Below are 15928 nucleotides of genomic sequence, written 5' to 3'. Positions count from 1 at the left end.
GCTGAACTCCTAGGTCTGTTGTTTCTACAGTGCCCCCTAAAGGGTCAGGGCAGGAGAAGCCAAGCTGTGGAGGAGCTGGGAGTCCCAGCCTTCCCAAGAGCAACTGGTCAGTCACAGCATGCAGCTCCATTCTGCCATTCTCAAAGTGTGGGGAGAGGATTATCAGGCTGGACTAAGTCAAAATTCTGTGGACAGTAAGACAACAGCTTAGATAAGTGTTGGAGAGAGTTTTCATGATTTTCCAAAAGTCCTAGGCAAAAATGAAGTGGAAGATCCACACCAACAAGGGTGACCTCCCTTCTTGTTCATTGACTTGCTGTTCAGTGTATATTTAGTATATCCACTCCTCAAAGAGTAGTGAAAACAATACATTCTCATAAGATACAACTAATAATAAGGCTGGTTGTGCTAGTCTGCTTCCTTCCTTTTTGTTTTTCTCTTTTGTGTGTGTGTGTACACACACATGTGTGGGCATATGTACTGGTGTGGCACATACATGTGTTTGGTACATGCATGTGGAAGTCAGAGGACAATCTCTGGTGTCATTCCTCTGGCACAGTACACAATTTTGGTAAAGACATGGTCTCTCACAGGCCTGGGACACACCTAGCAGGCTGGTCTGGCTATCCAGTGAGTCTTGGGGATCTCAGGGACCAATCGCTCTCCACCTCCCGGTGCTGGAATACAAGTGCCTGTCATCACACCTGCTTTTTCCCCATGGGTTCTTGGGATCAAACTCAGGTCTTTGTTTGCAAGGCAAGTTCTTTACCCACTGAGCTTTCTCCTCAGTTTGTGTTTATTACTATCACAAAATGCTTGATGACGGAAAGTTTATAAAGTAAAGGTGCTTATTCAGTTCACAGTCTGACAGCCAGAAAATCTAAATATCATGAAAGTGCTGACTAGTTAGGGTTTTCCTGGCTGAATCACAATCTTCTCTATCACAATGTCAGGGAAGCCATTGCCATGTGCAGAAGGGAACACATGGCAAGAGAGGAAGCCAGAGAGGTTCTGGGCCAGACTTGCTCTGGTAGGAACTGAGTAGGATCCCACTTTCATTGTCCAGTATTTGCTTGCAGATGTTCTTGAAGTTGAAGATGACTTCTCTTCTAGACTCAAAAGTTCACACGTTCCTCCTGACTTGGTTTCTCACCCAGCAGGTAATATTCTCAACCCACATCCTGTTGACCTTGCTTTCCCCTGCCCATGTCTTTGTGATATTACTGTTCCCAGGGTTGAGTATGCAGTTAGATGACGGTAGACAGCACAAATCTTGAAGAAGTGATGTAAAATTAATATCAGTAAGGGGAAGGTTGTTTGTGGCTCAATGTGAACAAAACACAATGATAAACATGTATGAAAATGTCATGATGAGGCCTGGTTTTTTTTGTATATGGACTAAACATTTGATTGAATAAAGAAGTAAAAAATGTATCTGTAAATACAAAAGAATCAGAGATCTCAGTCTTACCTTTCTGCATTCCTTATAATGTCCATAATGAGACTGTGTTCATGCATGTGCCATGTGTGAGGATGGCATATGCTACATCTCATGCTGTAGGCTCCAGACAGCACCCAGCACATGCTGATAACTTAGCAAATTTATCGAGCAACAAAGAACCTACTTCTCTCTTTCAGGTGACAGGCCTGACTGAGCCTTCCGACCTGGACATGGCTCCCAATGCATTTGATGATCAGTATGAGGGCTGTGTTGAAGACATGGAGAGAAAAGCACCCCAGTTGTTACAAGAAGACTTCAACATGAATGGGGATTTAAAACGTGAGTGGGAAATGGCAGAGAAATTATGTAAGAAGATAAAAAAGACAATGAGCAATCCCAAAGTTTTCCAAGATTTCCACGGAACGGCTTTAGTGGCCTACACCGGGAAAAATTTACGAAAGTTTTAATGGAGCTGTTAGAGAATTCAAGAAAAATCCTGGTAAAAGGCTTCCCATTACTACGTAACGAGAGCTCTTCAGCTTCTGAGTAACAGTAAGTGTTACAGTGTTTACCATGGCATCAGAGGGGAGGGCTCTGTACGATGTGGGCAGTTCGCTTCCTCATCTTTGGAAGAGATGGTAGCTCTCTATGGTTTTGGTCATGTTCGTGGGACACTGTTTATCATCAAAACCTGCTTGGGGGTTTATATAAAAGCATTTTTTCACAAACCTGAATGAGAGGAGATATTAATTTCAGGATAGGAAGGATATCACAATTACACCTTAACAGCAAGTGGAAAAGGGTATAACAAAATTTCTCTGCACTCCCCCCAAAGAGAGAAGAGCAACTTCAATAGCCGTTCTACCAATAACAGTCATTTCAGCAGCTCAGGTGAGTCTGTGTCTGTGTTAGAGGTGGAGCTAGTGGGGGACATCATGAAATGGAAGAGGGGGTGGTGTCCCCTACCAGAAGACACCTGGTAGACTATACACATGGTGAGGGTGCCTAGAAGGATGAAGGGTAGCTGTGGAAAAGCCAAGGAGCACATACTTCAGTGACGGTGTATCAGGAATGTTTGAACAAAGTGAGGGACTTCAGGAAAACGCTACTACCAGGTCCAGCCCTGTGAGGAGTGAGAAGTGCCATCAGTGGGTATTTTTTCATATTTTCAAACCAATGCTGGCCCATATTAGGGATCTTTATGGCTGTATACCCATTATTCTGTGTGGCCTTGGTTCTCTCTTCTTCCCTTGACCACATGTCTCATTCTAATCAAGCAAAGACACCATCAATTTTAGTTTGGTAATTACCTTTCAAGGTATCATTTATCCTAGAAATCCATCCTTAATACTTCTAGAGAAAATTACTGTATCATCCTCTCTGTCATAGGTTTGGAGTCAAACTCCATGGTAATCTGGTTCAAACATCACTAGCTCTGTGATTCTTGGCATCTTGCCAGATATCTGTGCATCAATTTCCTGATTTGAACCATAAAGACCCAAATGGCAAATATTCTAGTAGTATTGTTTTGAAATTTAAAAAAAGCCATTCAAGATGTATTATTTGGCATGTAAGTATCAATCCACAAATGCCTTTTATTTTTATATATGAAAAATCATGTACACATCTCAGTCAACTGATCCAAACTTATACAGGTGTGGGACTCCACATTCACAAGAAAATCACTTGCTTACAGTCTAGAGACCTTGTTGTCTATGCCCACCACTCAGGATCTGCACAGTGTCTGGATTACTTACTTACATCCAGGCTGCACTAAATGTTGTCCTAGGAAGTTAAGTTTGAGTGAGAGGCCAGGGAGAACTGAAATGAGCTACAGTTACACTACTGAGTACAGAGCATTCTTAGATCTAATCAGCTCTGACACTCTAGGGTTTCTGGGAACATGGGAAGTCTTTGGAGTAGGAAGTGGAACTACAGAAGTGATCACAGGGGTTTTATGCATTTGCATAGAGAAATTTGGAATTTTTATCAAGCCCAAGGAAAGCATGACCACAGTCATGACCACTCGGGTCCACGGTCCGGCCAGAAAGATGCTGCCGTTCTGGGCCAAATGGTTGATGTTCAGTCCTGACACGCTGAGAACCTCAGGTAGGTTCTAGTTTACAACAGTTTGCACACCAAAAATACAAATTGCTGCAACAATGGACTTTCAGAAGGTTCAGACCAAGAAATCTCTTCTTAGGTGTAAAAGGAGAAACCTGTTGGGCTCCCTAGAAGGCCAGGAGGACTCTGGATAGGAAAAGCTTTTTTTTTTTTTTTTTTTTTTTTTTTTTTAAATACTTTTCTATGGTTTATTTATTTATTATATATACAGTGTTCTTCCTGCACGTATGCCTGCCTGCCAGAAGAGGGCACCAGATCTCATTACAGATGGCTGTGAGCCACCATGTGGGTTCTGGGAATTGAACTCAGGACCTCTGGAAGAGCAGCCAGTGCTCTTAACCCCTGAGCCATCTCTCCAGGCCCCTGGATAGGAAAAGCTTTTATCCCCAGTCAATGTCTTAGAGCACAGGACCCTGGAAGTGGTGGGGATCCATCAGTTTGTTCACATCTTGGTACTTGAGTACTTTAGGAATCCTGAGGAAGCCAGAAGAGTCTAGCCAGGCATGCTGGCCCCCTAGAGCCTACTCTCTTGAGTTTTGATCTGGGTGCAAAGTTCTGAATGTTTAGGGGAGCTATCCCTGTCTTGAGATAGCCCACATGAATCCTTCCTTTCTCCTCCCATCTACAGGAGCCAGAGACAGCCAGGCATTCCTGCTGCTTTTGGTGCTACCTGGTCTCAGCTACCAGGGTCCAGCTGCTGCCTCTTGCTGAGCTGTAGCCCTCTCCTGCCTGCAGTTCATGGGTCTGAGTGTTGAATGGAGGCCCAGGGGCAAGGACTTGGCTGGTTCTCTGAGGTCTATGGTAGAATGAAAGGTGCGATCATTTTGGGGTAGATCTACTTTAGCATTCACGACTTCCATAGACACCCAAGGACCTGCTGGGTCTGTGGGTGAAATTTTATGCTCTGACTTCAAATTTACTACCCTTTGACACTTTGCTATGATCAAAAAGCAGTGTTTGTCTGCATGGTCGGCAGTAAGAGTTTTAATGTACAAAATATGTGATGAATGTTACAATCTAGGAAATAAACCATTTATAACCACACGTTGATTTCTGTGACTAGGTATTTCTGTAGGATGTATTATTTTTTTGAAAAACTATCCTAAGGCATGAAGTCTGATGCTCACACATACACATCTGAGAACATTCATGTTGTACATTTCTCACAAATGCTCCTGCAGGACAAATTGAGTGGGCCATAAATGTAAGGGCTGACCTAGATAAAGTCCACCCCCTACTCTACCCCATCAGAAATACAGCCAGCTACTGAGCTCTGTCAGCCTATTTCAATAACTCTCATCATCTTTCAGGGCATGGATAAGCACATTAATTTTTAAAATTTCATATAACTATATTGCCTGATGTGTGTGTGTGTTCATGCCTTGAAATGTGTTTAGAGTCAGAGGGCAACTCTGTGGCATCACCTCTTGCCTTCCACCTTTATTTAGGTTCCAGGGATCAAACTCAGGTTGTCAGTTTTGCACATCAAGCATTTTAACTGCTAAGCTATCTCAGCAACCCAGACAGGCCCATTTTGAGCCATATATGGATCAGGAAGTCTGTGTCCTGCACTCAACCTGAGTGGGTTTAGCCCAAGTGTATAAAGCTTCCCTTAATCCCCATGTTATGGAGTAAGAGACCCCTGGGAAAAGACCACAGACTCAATTCAGATTAAAATTATAATCAGCTAAATGTATTGTAGCTGCTAGCAGGACAACCATCTCTGAGCAAAACCAGAGACTGTTGAGTCAAGAGGGGTGGGGATGAGGGAAGGATTTTTAAATGTGAAAACTACAAGAAGGCCTTGAGTATCTGCACAAGTAACCAAGAGCTGTTTTGCTCTGTCAAGATTAGATGGTCAAGGGGACCTAAGAGTAGTCCTTGATTGTCTGCATAAGCTGGTTACAGAAGCCAAAAAGGCAGCTAGTCGTATCATATTGAAGGAGATGGTCATAGCTGTGGATATCTGGGTAGGTGTAACTTGGTAGCTGTTACTGGGAAGTTTTCTTACAGGGACTGGAGACAGAGTCAAATTGTTGTTAGGTACCAAGATGGATGCCTAACATAAAATGGAGGTTCTTCAGCCATTACACTATTTCCTACTGGCTGTAGACCATATGAATCAAATCATTGATAATTAATAGTAAAAATTTTAGAGATAGATTGGAATCTTCATTGTACACAGAGACCTCAGAGTTCTGGGCAGGTAAATAGAATACATGGCTCCTGATACCATTGAAGGCCATGCAGATGCTCGAGGTCTGGGCCCCCACCTGGGGACATGTTGTTTTCCAAGGGCCACCTTGAAGCTGAAGGGAGCCAACTTGACAGGCCTATACAGTCAACCAGGGCCATGGTGACATCTGGGTCTAAGAGGCTGTTGGGGACCATGTCTTGGTTTGTGGTCCTGCTACAACCAGGGTTTATGTTGATGTCCTTGGATCCCATTTCCACCAAAGGTTACAAGGATGCCTGGCTTCCCATTGTTTTTAACCATGTTAGGGTGTAAGGGACATGCAGCTGCCAGGGCCATGCCCACCTGAGTGGCCTGAGCTGACACTCATGGCCATGAAGACACTGGGCCGGGGCTGCTGCTGAGGGCCATGTGTGGGTGCATGGCCCACTGCAGCCAGGGTCACTGTCAGTGTCCATGGCTCAGGTTACTACCGAAGGCAATGCGTATGCCTGGGGTCTGGGCAGATACTGGAGACCTAGATCCACCATGGGGACCATGGAGATGGAGGGGTGAGGGTGTTGCTGCAATGCCATCCAGGGCCATGATGATGTCCTGCCTGAGCTGTGGCCAGAGGCCATGTCTGGGTCCATGGCCGTACTTCAGTCGGGATCTGTGTTGAGATCTGTGGTTCCTATTGTCATTGAGACTGCAAGACTGCTTGGAGTCTCCACCACCACCTGGGACCATGTTGGTGTCTGGCAACTCTGATGCTGCTGGGCCCATGTCAATCTGAGAGACCTATGCTGCCACTTGGGGCCATGGGGTCATCCAAGCCTAAGGTACTACTGATGGCCTGGGTCCATGGTCCTGCCACAGATGGGGTCTGTGTTGATGTCTGTCACTCGTGTTACTGTAGGAGCCCAAGTGAACGATGTGTTGAACCATGAGTTTAACAAAAGGGTCTTGTTGTGCTGGCCCCTCTCCTCACTGGTCAGGGAGAGCTGACTCCATCCTTAACTGGTCTTGGGATAACAGACCTCGATGACCCTGGCATGGGGAAGATGGCTCTGCCTCTAATAGGAGAGCTGGCTCTCAATATTTCGGAAAGATGGACCTACCCCTCTACAAGCATGTGGGAGAGCTGGTCGCACTCCTCACTAGAGGGGAGAGGTCCCAGCAGCCTGGACTGGCCAGTCTGCAGCCAACCAGATACACATGCAGGGCTTTGAGCTCCCACACTCCAACACTGACCCCATCTATGACCTGCTGGAGTGTGAAAATGGACTGGGACTGCAGAGCCATGACCACATGGTCTACATGACTCGGGGCAACAGTGTGTGGGCAGTTTGTGTGGAGATCCAGTGTTGGTGTGCTGGAGGCCAAGGGAAAGCTGTTGGGTCAAAAGAGTATATTGCATGACAATCAGCAGCTCCCAAAGCCAGTGAGATGAATGAAGAGGCCATGGAGAGGCAAAGACAGAGGGCAGTGTTTAGTTTTGTTTGTTTGTTTGTTTGTTTTTGTTTAATTTTTGTTTTTGTCTTGCTTTGTCTTATTTGCTTGTTTTTTTCTGTTGGTTAATTTATTTTTTAATTGAAATTGATATCTGTATATTTTTATTTTTTACTATTTTATTTATTTAATTACTTTTTTAGTATTTTTTAATCTGTATCTTATTTTTATTATCTATTTTTTAGTTTCCCTTTAGGGGAACACTACAGGAGTGAGGGGTGGTTGTGGAGGATGTGGGAAATACTTGAGATTGGGGTCCACAAGGTAAAATTCCCAAACAATCAATTTAAAAAAAACCTTGGTCACCTCTCTTCACCTTTTCCTTATTCCCCTTTAGCGCTCAGGTGATTTGCTGGTAGTTTTGTTTGGTTTAAGGGGTCTCACTGTGTAGACATGCCTGGCCTCAAATTCACACAGATCCCTCTGCCTCGGCCTCCCAAACTCTGGGATTAAAGATGTGAGCCACCACAACAGGTGTTCATGTAATTTGTAAAATTGGTGTGTAGGGCAAAGGTCAACCAACTTCTACTTTCTCCAGTATCTAGCACCCCCCTCTGTCTGTCTGTCTGTCCGTCTGTCTGTCTGTCTGTCTCTCTCTCTCTCTCACACACACACACACACACACACATCAGTCCTGTGGGGAACAATAGAAAGGTCCTGGCTCATTTTGGTACAGACAAAGGAAAAGATGCAGGATGGGGATGGAGTTTGTTTGGTAGAGTGATTGCCGAGCAGCATCAGGTCCTGGGTTCTATTTTTGCACCAATAAATCTAGTTTTGTGGAAAGAGAATCAGGAGTTGATGTCACCCTCAGCTACACAGCCAGGAGAGGCCAATCCGGGCTAATGGAACCTTGTCTCAAAAACAAAAAACAAAACAAAAAATTAAAAAAGATGCAGAATAGAAACGGTATAGTATAGCAGATAATCCACAGATCCTGATAAAGGAACTATTTATTTGGAAATTATACTAAGGAGAACAACTCACTGAACAGAATAGGCAAAATCGTTGCCCTGGTAGGTTGATGTCCTGCCCCACACTGCTCCTGCCGCCTAAGTCAATCCACACCATCCAAGCCCACAATGAAGAGAAAGGACCAAACATATGTGGCCCTCAGCTTAAGCTAGCCCCAAGGCCACACCTTAGGGGCTGGTACTTCAAGGTCATAGGTGGAACAGGTACCTACTACAGTATAATAAGAAAGTACAACATACCTAACTTAAGTATACCATACTTAAATAGTTCATAAACCCTCTGGCTTCCTTTCAAATCTAACCTGAAACTGAAAGTGTATTGTCAACAGGATAAAAGGCCACAGCACTGCCATCTGGAACACTTGCTTTTAGAAGAGACCAGAGACACAGCCACCAAAGACCTGCTCAGGTACTTGACATCTCTGAACTCTGTCCTCTGAAAGGGAAGCCTTCTAAAGTTGAGGGGACCCTGAGAACAATCTGAGTGCTTCAGTGGGTATAGCCGTGTGTGGGGGGTGTCTATGACTCAGGGTTAAAGCCAGACGGTCAGTTCTGGGCAAGAAATAGCCCATGTAGGGTGATGGAGGCAGATATAGAATGGACAGACATGAGACTATAATATTTCTAGAGACTTAAAAATATAACGCAGGACCACACAATTTACCTCCCAGGTCCTGTAGGAAGCAATTGGCATCTGTGTACATGGTCTCTTATGTATTTAGACTTTTACCTTCGTGTACTTCCCCGGTTTTTGAAACAGAACAGGGATATGCTTAATTAATCCCATTTTCCTACCAGCTCCATGCAAATGTTAGGTTCTATCCTCTTCTTTGCTTTATTTATCCATTTTTAATTTAAATGTTTTAAAAGATGCGTTCTTTTAAATGCTTAAAAGACTGCTGTGTGGCCCAGTCTAACTCAGACCTCAAGGTCCTGCATCAGGTTTCCTGCTTGTTGGAAACAAAGGCTTTTCTTTTCTTTAATTTAGGATCATAGAGATTGAATGCAGATAAAAAGCAGGATGGAAGGAGAGTGGGAGGAGTGAGCAAAGAAGGGATGGGGAGAAGGAAAAGAGAGAGAGAGACGGAGAGAGAGGGGAAAGTTTTTATTGAGGTTCAAGGTGTTAGCTACATTGATTTCCAGGGGAAATTTTAATTGGCAGGCACAAGTTCCAGGAGTTCATACTGGGGCTGAAGAGACTCAAGTTGCATATCTTCAATCTATGTGGGTTGTGAGGGGCATCGGTGCCAATAAGGCACAGCTAGGCTGTCCTTAGCTGTCCCACAGGGAAGTAGACACCAGTCCGGTGAAAGGCAAACATCTGGATCAACCACATGAGGAACTAGGGCGGGGAGGAGAGAATTGGAATCTTACTCCAGGCTGGCTGAGCCATGCTTCCTGAATGAGAAAGTCCCTCTGCTCACCCACCAACCCTACAGGACCTCTTTCTCCTGGCCCCTCCATCTGGGATTTGTCAGACTTCCTGACTTCAGAACAGAGCTTTGAAGCCTAAGTTTTAAGACAAGAAAAGGGGTGGTTCTAGCTGAGGCTGGAGGAAGAGCGAGAATGTGGAGCTGTGTGCTATGTAAAGAGGCTTCACTGTCCAGCTGGGTGTAGCTCAGTGAAAAGTGTTGGCCTGGCATGCACAACATTCTGGGTTCAGTCCTCAGCACCAATTAATTGGAATCTTATGCTAAATAGTACTTCCCCCAAAAGTAAATTTTGAGCCGGAGAAATGGCTCATTGGTTAGAGCACATACTTCCTCTTGCTGTGGGATCAAAGTTCAGTTCCATCACCCATGTCAGGCAGCTCACAAGTGCCTGTAACTCCAGCTCCAGAGGATCTGATACTCTGGCCTCAGAGGGCATCTGCACTCATGTGCACATACCGGCCAACTCCAGGACATGCATGCATACACGTTACTAAAAAAGCAAATTATGTCAAAATGAACGAAGGAGCTCATTAGAAATACTAAATACTCCAATTTGAGCTGGAGTCCAGAAGTCTGTTGGTGACAAGTTTCCAGAGAACTCCTGATACAACCAAACTGCAGGAACCTTTTTGAATATGTAGCCAAATCCTAAGTGGCTCCAGGGTGTACTCAAGGCGAAAGGAAATCACCTGTGTTTCTATTTCTGGGCAGAGCTTAATTTTACCTTTTTTTGTGTCTTCAGAGTCCATCCTAAACTGGCCTGGGCCCCCAGATGCCCCTTCGCCCATCTCTCAAGGGCTGGGATTATAGGGGTGTGCTGTCATAACTGGTTGTCTAGGAGGACTTTAAGAATTTAGGGAGGATATCTTATGTAGTTGATTGTAGTTATTTCACAATAATTAATACTTTTTAAAGTTGAGGATGTACAGAAAGTGGGACCCTTCACTGCAGTGCTGAACTCCTAGGTCTGTTGTTTCTACAGTGCCCCCTAAAGGCTCAGGGCAGGAGAAGCCAAGCTGTGGAGGAGCTGGGAGTCCCAGCCTTCCCAAGAGCAACTAGTCAGCCACAGCATGCAGCTCCATTCTGCCATTCTCAAGGTGTGGGGAGAGGATTATCTTGCCAGCTAAGTCAAAATTCTGTGGACAGTAACACAACAGCTTAGATAAGTGTGGGGGAGAGTTCTCATGATTTTCTAAAAGCCATAGGCAGGAATGAAGGGATGGGTCCATACCAATGGGGGTGACTTTCCTTCTCATTCCTTGAGTTGCTCTTCAGTGTATACTTCTTTCCTTTTTATTTTTCTTTTCTCTTTTTTTTTTGTGTGTGAGTACATGCACTTGTGTGGGCATATGCACTTGTGTGGACACATGCACATGTATGAGTACATGCTCATGGGTGGGCACATGCATGTGGAAGTCAGAGGACAATCTCTGGTGTCATTCCTCAGGCACTGTCCACAAGTTTTGTAAAGACAGGGTCTCTCGCAGGCCTGGGACACACCAAGCAGACTTGTCTGGCTGTCCAGTGAGTCTTGGGGATCTCAGGTATCCATCTCTCTCCACCTCTCGGTGCTGGAATACAAGTGCATGTCATCACACCTGCTTTTTCCCTGTGGGTTCTTAGGATCAAACTCAGGTCTATGTTTGCAACGCAAGTTCTTTACCCACTGAGCTTTCTCATCATATTATGTTTATTACTATCACAAAATGCTTGATGCTGGAAAGTTTATAAAGTAAAGGTGCTTACTCAGTTCACAGTCTGATAGCTGGAAAGTCTTAATATCATGAAAGCACTGGCTGGTTAGGGTTTTCCTGGAAGAATCATAATATTCTCTATCACAATGTCAGAGAAGCCATTGCCATGTGCAGAAGGGAACACATGGCAAGAGAGGAAGCCAGAGAGGTTCTGGGGCCAGACTGGCTCTAGCAGGAACTGTATAGGATCCTAAGGGCTGAAATGATCTCTTCTGATGGTGATGTCCTCCAGGACCTGGTCACTTCCCAGCAGACCTCACCTCTTAAAGGTTTCACTATCTTCATATGGCCACACTGGAGATCTTTGAAGGACAACCGTATTTAAATCATAGAACACAGTGAATACTGACAGCATTAAAAGACATTCAGAGGTAAATGTAAGCCACATGCTAATCAAATATGGAGAAGAAAAGTATCTGTGCAAGTAAAACATCAAGGCCGAAGACACATCTGCTAAAATATGACCCAATTCTCTTAGCAGCCTACATGATACGTACATAGCTCTGTGTGTTACCAGGACTGATTGATTATAGGTCATTGATTGATTGATTACTGGGGAGAGAGGATGTCAGTCACTTCAGTTCTGGAAAGGGACCCAAGCAGAGCTATTCAGTGTCCTGATAAGTCATCCTGGGAGCAGTGTGAGCAGGAAGGAGCCTGGACCTGCAGATGTAAAATGGAGATTCAGTCATTGAGGCAAAGCAGATCCATCAACAGACTGTTATAATACTGTGTGTACCCCTCTTTCATTGTCTTGTATTTCCTTGCAGCTGTTTTTGAACTTGAAGATGACATCAAAAGTTCATGTGTTCCTCCTGACTTGGTTATTAATCCAGCAGGTAATATTCTCAACCCATATTCTGTTGACCTTGCTTTCTCCTGCCCACATCTTGGTAATATTACAGTTCCCAGGGTTCAGTCTGCAGTTAGAGGGTGGTAGACAGCACAAGTATTGAAAAGGTAATATCAGTAAGGGGAAGGTTGTGTGTGATGAATATGAGCAACATACAGTGATATACGTGTGTGAAAATGTCATGATGAGGCCTGTTATTTTGTATACTAAGCATTATAAGAAAAACTATAGAATCTGTAAATATTAAACAATCAGAAATCAGCCTTTCCTTTCTGCTCTGCTTATAACATAATGAGATTGTGTCCATGCATGTACCGTTTGTGAGGTTGGAGTATGTGACATCTCATGCTGTCAGCTCCAGACAGCACCCAGCACATGCTGATAACTTAGCAAACTTATCTAGTAACAAAGAACCTACTTCTCTCTTTCAGGTGACAGGCCTGACTGAGCCTTCTGACCTGGACATGGCTCCCAATGCATTTGATGATCAGTATGAGGGCTGTGCTGAAGACATGGAGAGAAAAGCACCCCAGCTGTTACAAGAAGACTTCAACATGAATGGGCAATTAAAACTTGAGTGGGAACAGGCAGAGAAACGATGGAAGGAGATAAAAAATACAATGAGGACTCCCAAAGGTTTCCATGACTTCCACGGAACGGCTTTAGTGGCTTACACCGGGAAAATCCATGAAGATTTTAACAGAGCAGTTAGAGAATTCAAGAAAAATACCACTAACTTCCATTACAAGGCCTTCCATTACTACTTAACAAGAGCCCTTCAGCTTCTGAGTAACCAGAGTTGTCACTCAGTTTACAGAGGCACCAGGAACAAGTTTCGTTACAGTGGGAAGGGCTCTGTGCGGTTTGGGCAGTTTGCGTCTTCATCTTTGGAAGAGAGAGTAGCTCTTTACAGCTTTGGTGGTGTTAATGGGACACTGTTTACCATCAAAACCTGCTTGGGGGCTAACATAAGTGAATTTTCCTACAAACCTAAACAAAAGGAGGTGTTAATTCCAGGCTATGAAGTATATCACAATGTCACCATAACAGCAAGTGGAAAAGGGTATAACAAAACTTCTCTGCACTCCCCCCAAAGAGGGAAGAGCAACTTCAATTGCTTCTATAGCGGTTCTACCAACAGCAGTCATTTCAGCAGCTCAGGTGAGTCTGGGTCTGTGTTAGAGGTGGAGCTAGTGGGGGACATCATGAAATGGAAGAGGGGGTGGTATTCCCTACCAGAAGACACCTGTTAGACTATGCACATGGTGAGGGTGCCTAGAAGGATGAAGGGTAGCTGTGGAAAAGCCAAGGAGCACATACTTCAGTGAAGGCATATCAGGAATGGTTGAACAAAGTGAGAGACTTCAGGAAAATGCTACTACCAGGTCCAGCCCTGTGAGGAGTGAGAAGTGCCATCAGCAGGTATTTATTCATAATTTCAAACCAAAGCTTCCCGTGTTTGGGGATCTTTATGGCTGTATACCCATCATTCCTTGTGGTATGGGTTCTCTCTTCATCCCTTGACCACAGTTCTCATTCTATGCAAGCAAAGACACCATCAATTTTAGTTTGGTGATTACTTTTTAAGGCATAGTTCAAATATCACTTATCATAGTACTTCTTCCTTAATATTCCAGAGAAAATTACTGTACTATGCTCTCTGTCATAGGTTTGGGGCTAGACTCCATGGTAATCTGGTTCAAACATCACTAGCTCTGTGACTCTTGGCAAGTTATCAAATGTCTGTGCCTCTGTTTCCCCATTTGAATGATAAAGACCCAAATGACAAACATTCTAGTAGCATTGCTTTGAGAATTAAGAGAAAGGCATTCAAGACATATGATTGACATGTAGATATCAATCCACAAATGTCTTTCATTTTTCAATATGAGGAACCATGTATACATCTCAATCATCTGATCCAAACTCATGCTGGTTTGGACCTCAACGTTCACAGGAAAATCACTTGCTCACTCTCTAGAGACCTTGTCTCCTATGCCCACCACTTAGGATCTGCACAGTGTCAGAATTACTTACTTACATCCAGGCTGCACTAAATGTTGACCTAGGAAGTTAAGATTGAGTGAGAGGCCAGGAAGAACCTGAAATGAGCTACAGTTAGACTACTGAGTACAGAGCAATCTTAGGTCTAATCAGCTCTGACACTCTAGGGTTTCTGGGAACATGGGAAGTCTTTGGAGAAGGAAGTGGAACTACAGGAAGTGATCACAGGGGCTTCGTGTTTTTGCATGGAGGAATTTGAATTTATATCAAGCCCAAGGAAAGCATGACCCCTCCCCAGGTCTACAGTCCAGCCAGAAAGATGCTGCCCTTCTGGGTCAAATGGCTGATGTCCAGGCAGGCTGAGAACCACAGGTAAGTTCTGGTTCACACCAGCTGGCATAGAAGGAATACACATTGCTGCAACTATAGACTTTCAGAAGGTTCAGACCCAGAAACCTCCTTCTGGGCAAAGAAGGAAAAGTCTGTCTGGATCCCTAGAAAGCCAGGAGGACTCTGGATAGGAAAGGCTTTTTATCCCCAGTCAGTGTCTTAGAGCACAGGACCCTGGAAGTGGTGGGGATCCATCAGTTTGCTCACATCCTGGTACTTGAGAACTTTAGAAATCTGAGGAAGCCAGAAGAGTCTAGCCAGGCAACTGGCCCCCTAGAGTCTATTCTCCTGTCTATTCTCTTGTGTTTTGAGCTGGATGTAAAGTTCTGAATGTTTAGGAGAGCTATCCTTGTCTTGAGATAGCCCACATGAATCCTTTCTTTCTCCTCCCATCTACAGCAACCCTGCTGCTTGTGGTGCTACCTGGTCTCCTGGTCCAGCTGCTGCCTCTTGCTGAGCTGTAGCCCTCTCCTGCCTGCAGTTCATGGGTCTGAGTGTTGAAGGGAGGCCCAGGGGCAAGAACTTGGCTGGTTCTGTAAGGTGTGTGCTAGAATGTTGGGTGCGATCATTTTGGGGGAGATCTACTTTAGCATTCATGACTTCCATAGACACCCAAGGAACCTGCTGGTTCTGTTGTTGGAATTATATGCTCTGATTTCAAATTCACTACCCTTTGACACTTTGCTATGATCAAAAAGCAATGTTTGTCTGCATGGTCAGCAGTAACAGTTTTAAACTATGCAATATGTGATTAATGTTATAATCTAGCAAAATAAACCATTTATAACCATACCTTGATTTCTGTGACTTGGTATTTCTATAGGCTGTATTATTTCTTTGAGAATCTCTCCTAAGGCATGAGGGTTGTTGCTCACATGTCCACAGCTGAGAAAGTTTATCTTGTACATTTCTCACAGATAATCCTGTAGGACAAATTGATCATTAGCCTGATCATTTCTGAGGACATGGATAAGCACATTAATTTTTAAAACGTTATTATTACTATATTGCCTGGTGTGTGTGTGTGTGTGTGTGTGTGTGTGTGTTCATGCCTTGAAATGTGTTTAGGGGTCAGAGGGCAACTCTGTGGCATCGACTTTTGCCTTCCACCTTCATGCAGGGTCCAGGGATCAAACTCAGGTTGTCAGTTTCACACATCAAGCATGCTGAGCCATCTCAGCAACCCAGATGGGCCCATTTTGCGGCATACATTGACCAGGATGTCTGTGTCCTGTACTCACCCTGAGTGGGTTTAGCCCTTGTGTATGAA

General features: G+C 44.3%; 2 protein-coding genes and 1 pseudogene across 2 annotated transcripts in view; all 3 read left to right on the top strand.

The window, feature by feature from the left end:
- The window catches only part of LOC102915785 (T-cell ecto-ADP-ribosyltransferase 1-like), a 30096-nt gene extending 14900 nt beyond the window's left edge, over window positions 1-15196 (top strand). Inside the window, exon 4 of the mRNA XM_076548483.1 lies at window positions 15058-15196. Within this exon, the coding sequence (XP_076404598.1) occupies window positions 15058-15122 (65 nt within the window). The 3' untranslated portion in view covers window positions 15123-15196. The remainder of the gene's footprint in view (window positions 1-15057) is intronic.
- LOC121830213 (T-cell ecto-ADP-ribosyltransferase 2 pseudogene) lies at window positions 1534-2356 on the top strand (annotated as a pseudogene).
- Window positions 3448-13517, top strand: LOC143271204 (T-cell ecto-ADP-ribosyltransferase 2-like). The gene is made up of 3 exons (XM_076563415.1): window positions 3448-3550; window positions 5474-5535; window positions 12696-13517. The coding sequence occupies exons 1-3, from the start codon at window positions 3448-3450 to the stop codon at window positions 13515-13517; spliced, it is 987 nt and encodes a 328-aa protein (XP_076419530.1).
- Window positions 15197-15928: the final 732 nt, after the last annotated feature.

This window comes from Peromyscus maniculatus, chromosome 1 (assembly GCF_049852395.1).
Source record: "Peromyscus maniculatus bairdii isolate BWxNUB_F1_BW_parent chromosome 1, HU_Pman_BW_mat_3.1, whole genome shotgun sequence".
In the NCBI taxonomy this organism is placed as follows: Eukaryota; Metazoa; Chordata; class Mammalia; order Rodentia; family Cricetidae; genus Peromyscus; species Peromyscus maniculatus.
This window is presented reverse-complemented; position numbering and strand designations above follow the sequence as displayed.

Excerpts from the sequence above, each read along its gene's own strand:
- LOC143271204 (XM_076563415.1), top strand. The coding sequence starts at position 3,448 with ATGACCACAGTCATGACCACTCGGGTCCACGGTCCGGCCAGAAAGATG. Across the intron at positions 3,551-5,473 it reads TGACACGCTGAGAACCTCAG|AAGCCAAAAAGGCAGCTAGT; the intron begins GTAGGTTCTAGT and ends AGCTGGTTACAG. Across the intron at positions 5,536-12,695 it reads TCATAGCTGTGGATATCTGG|GTGACAGGCCTGACTGAGCC; the intron begins GTAGGTGTAACT and ends TCTCTCTTTCAG.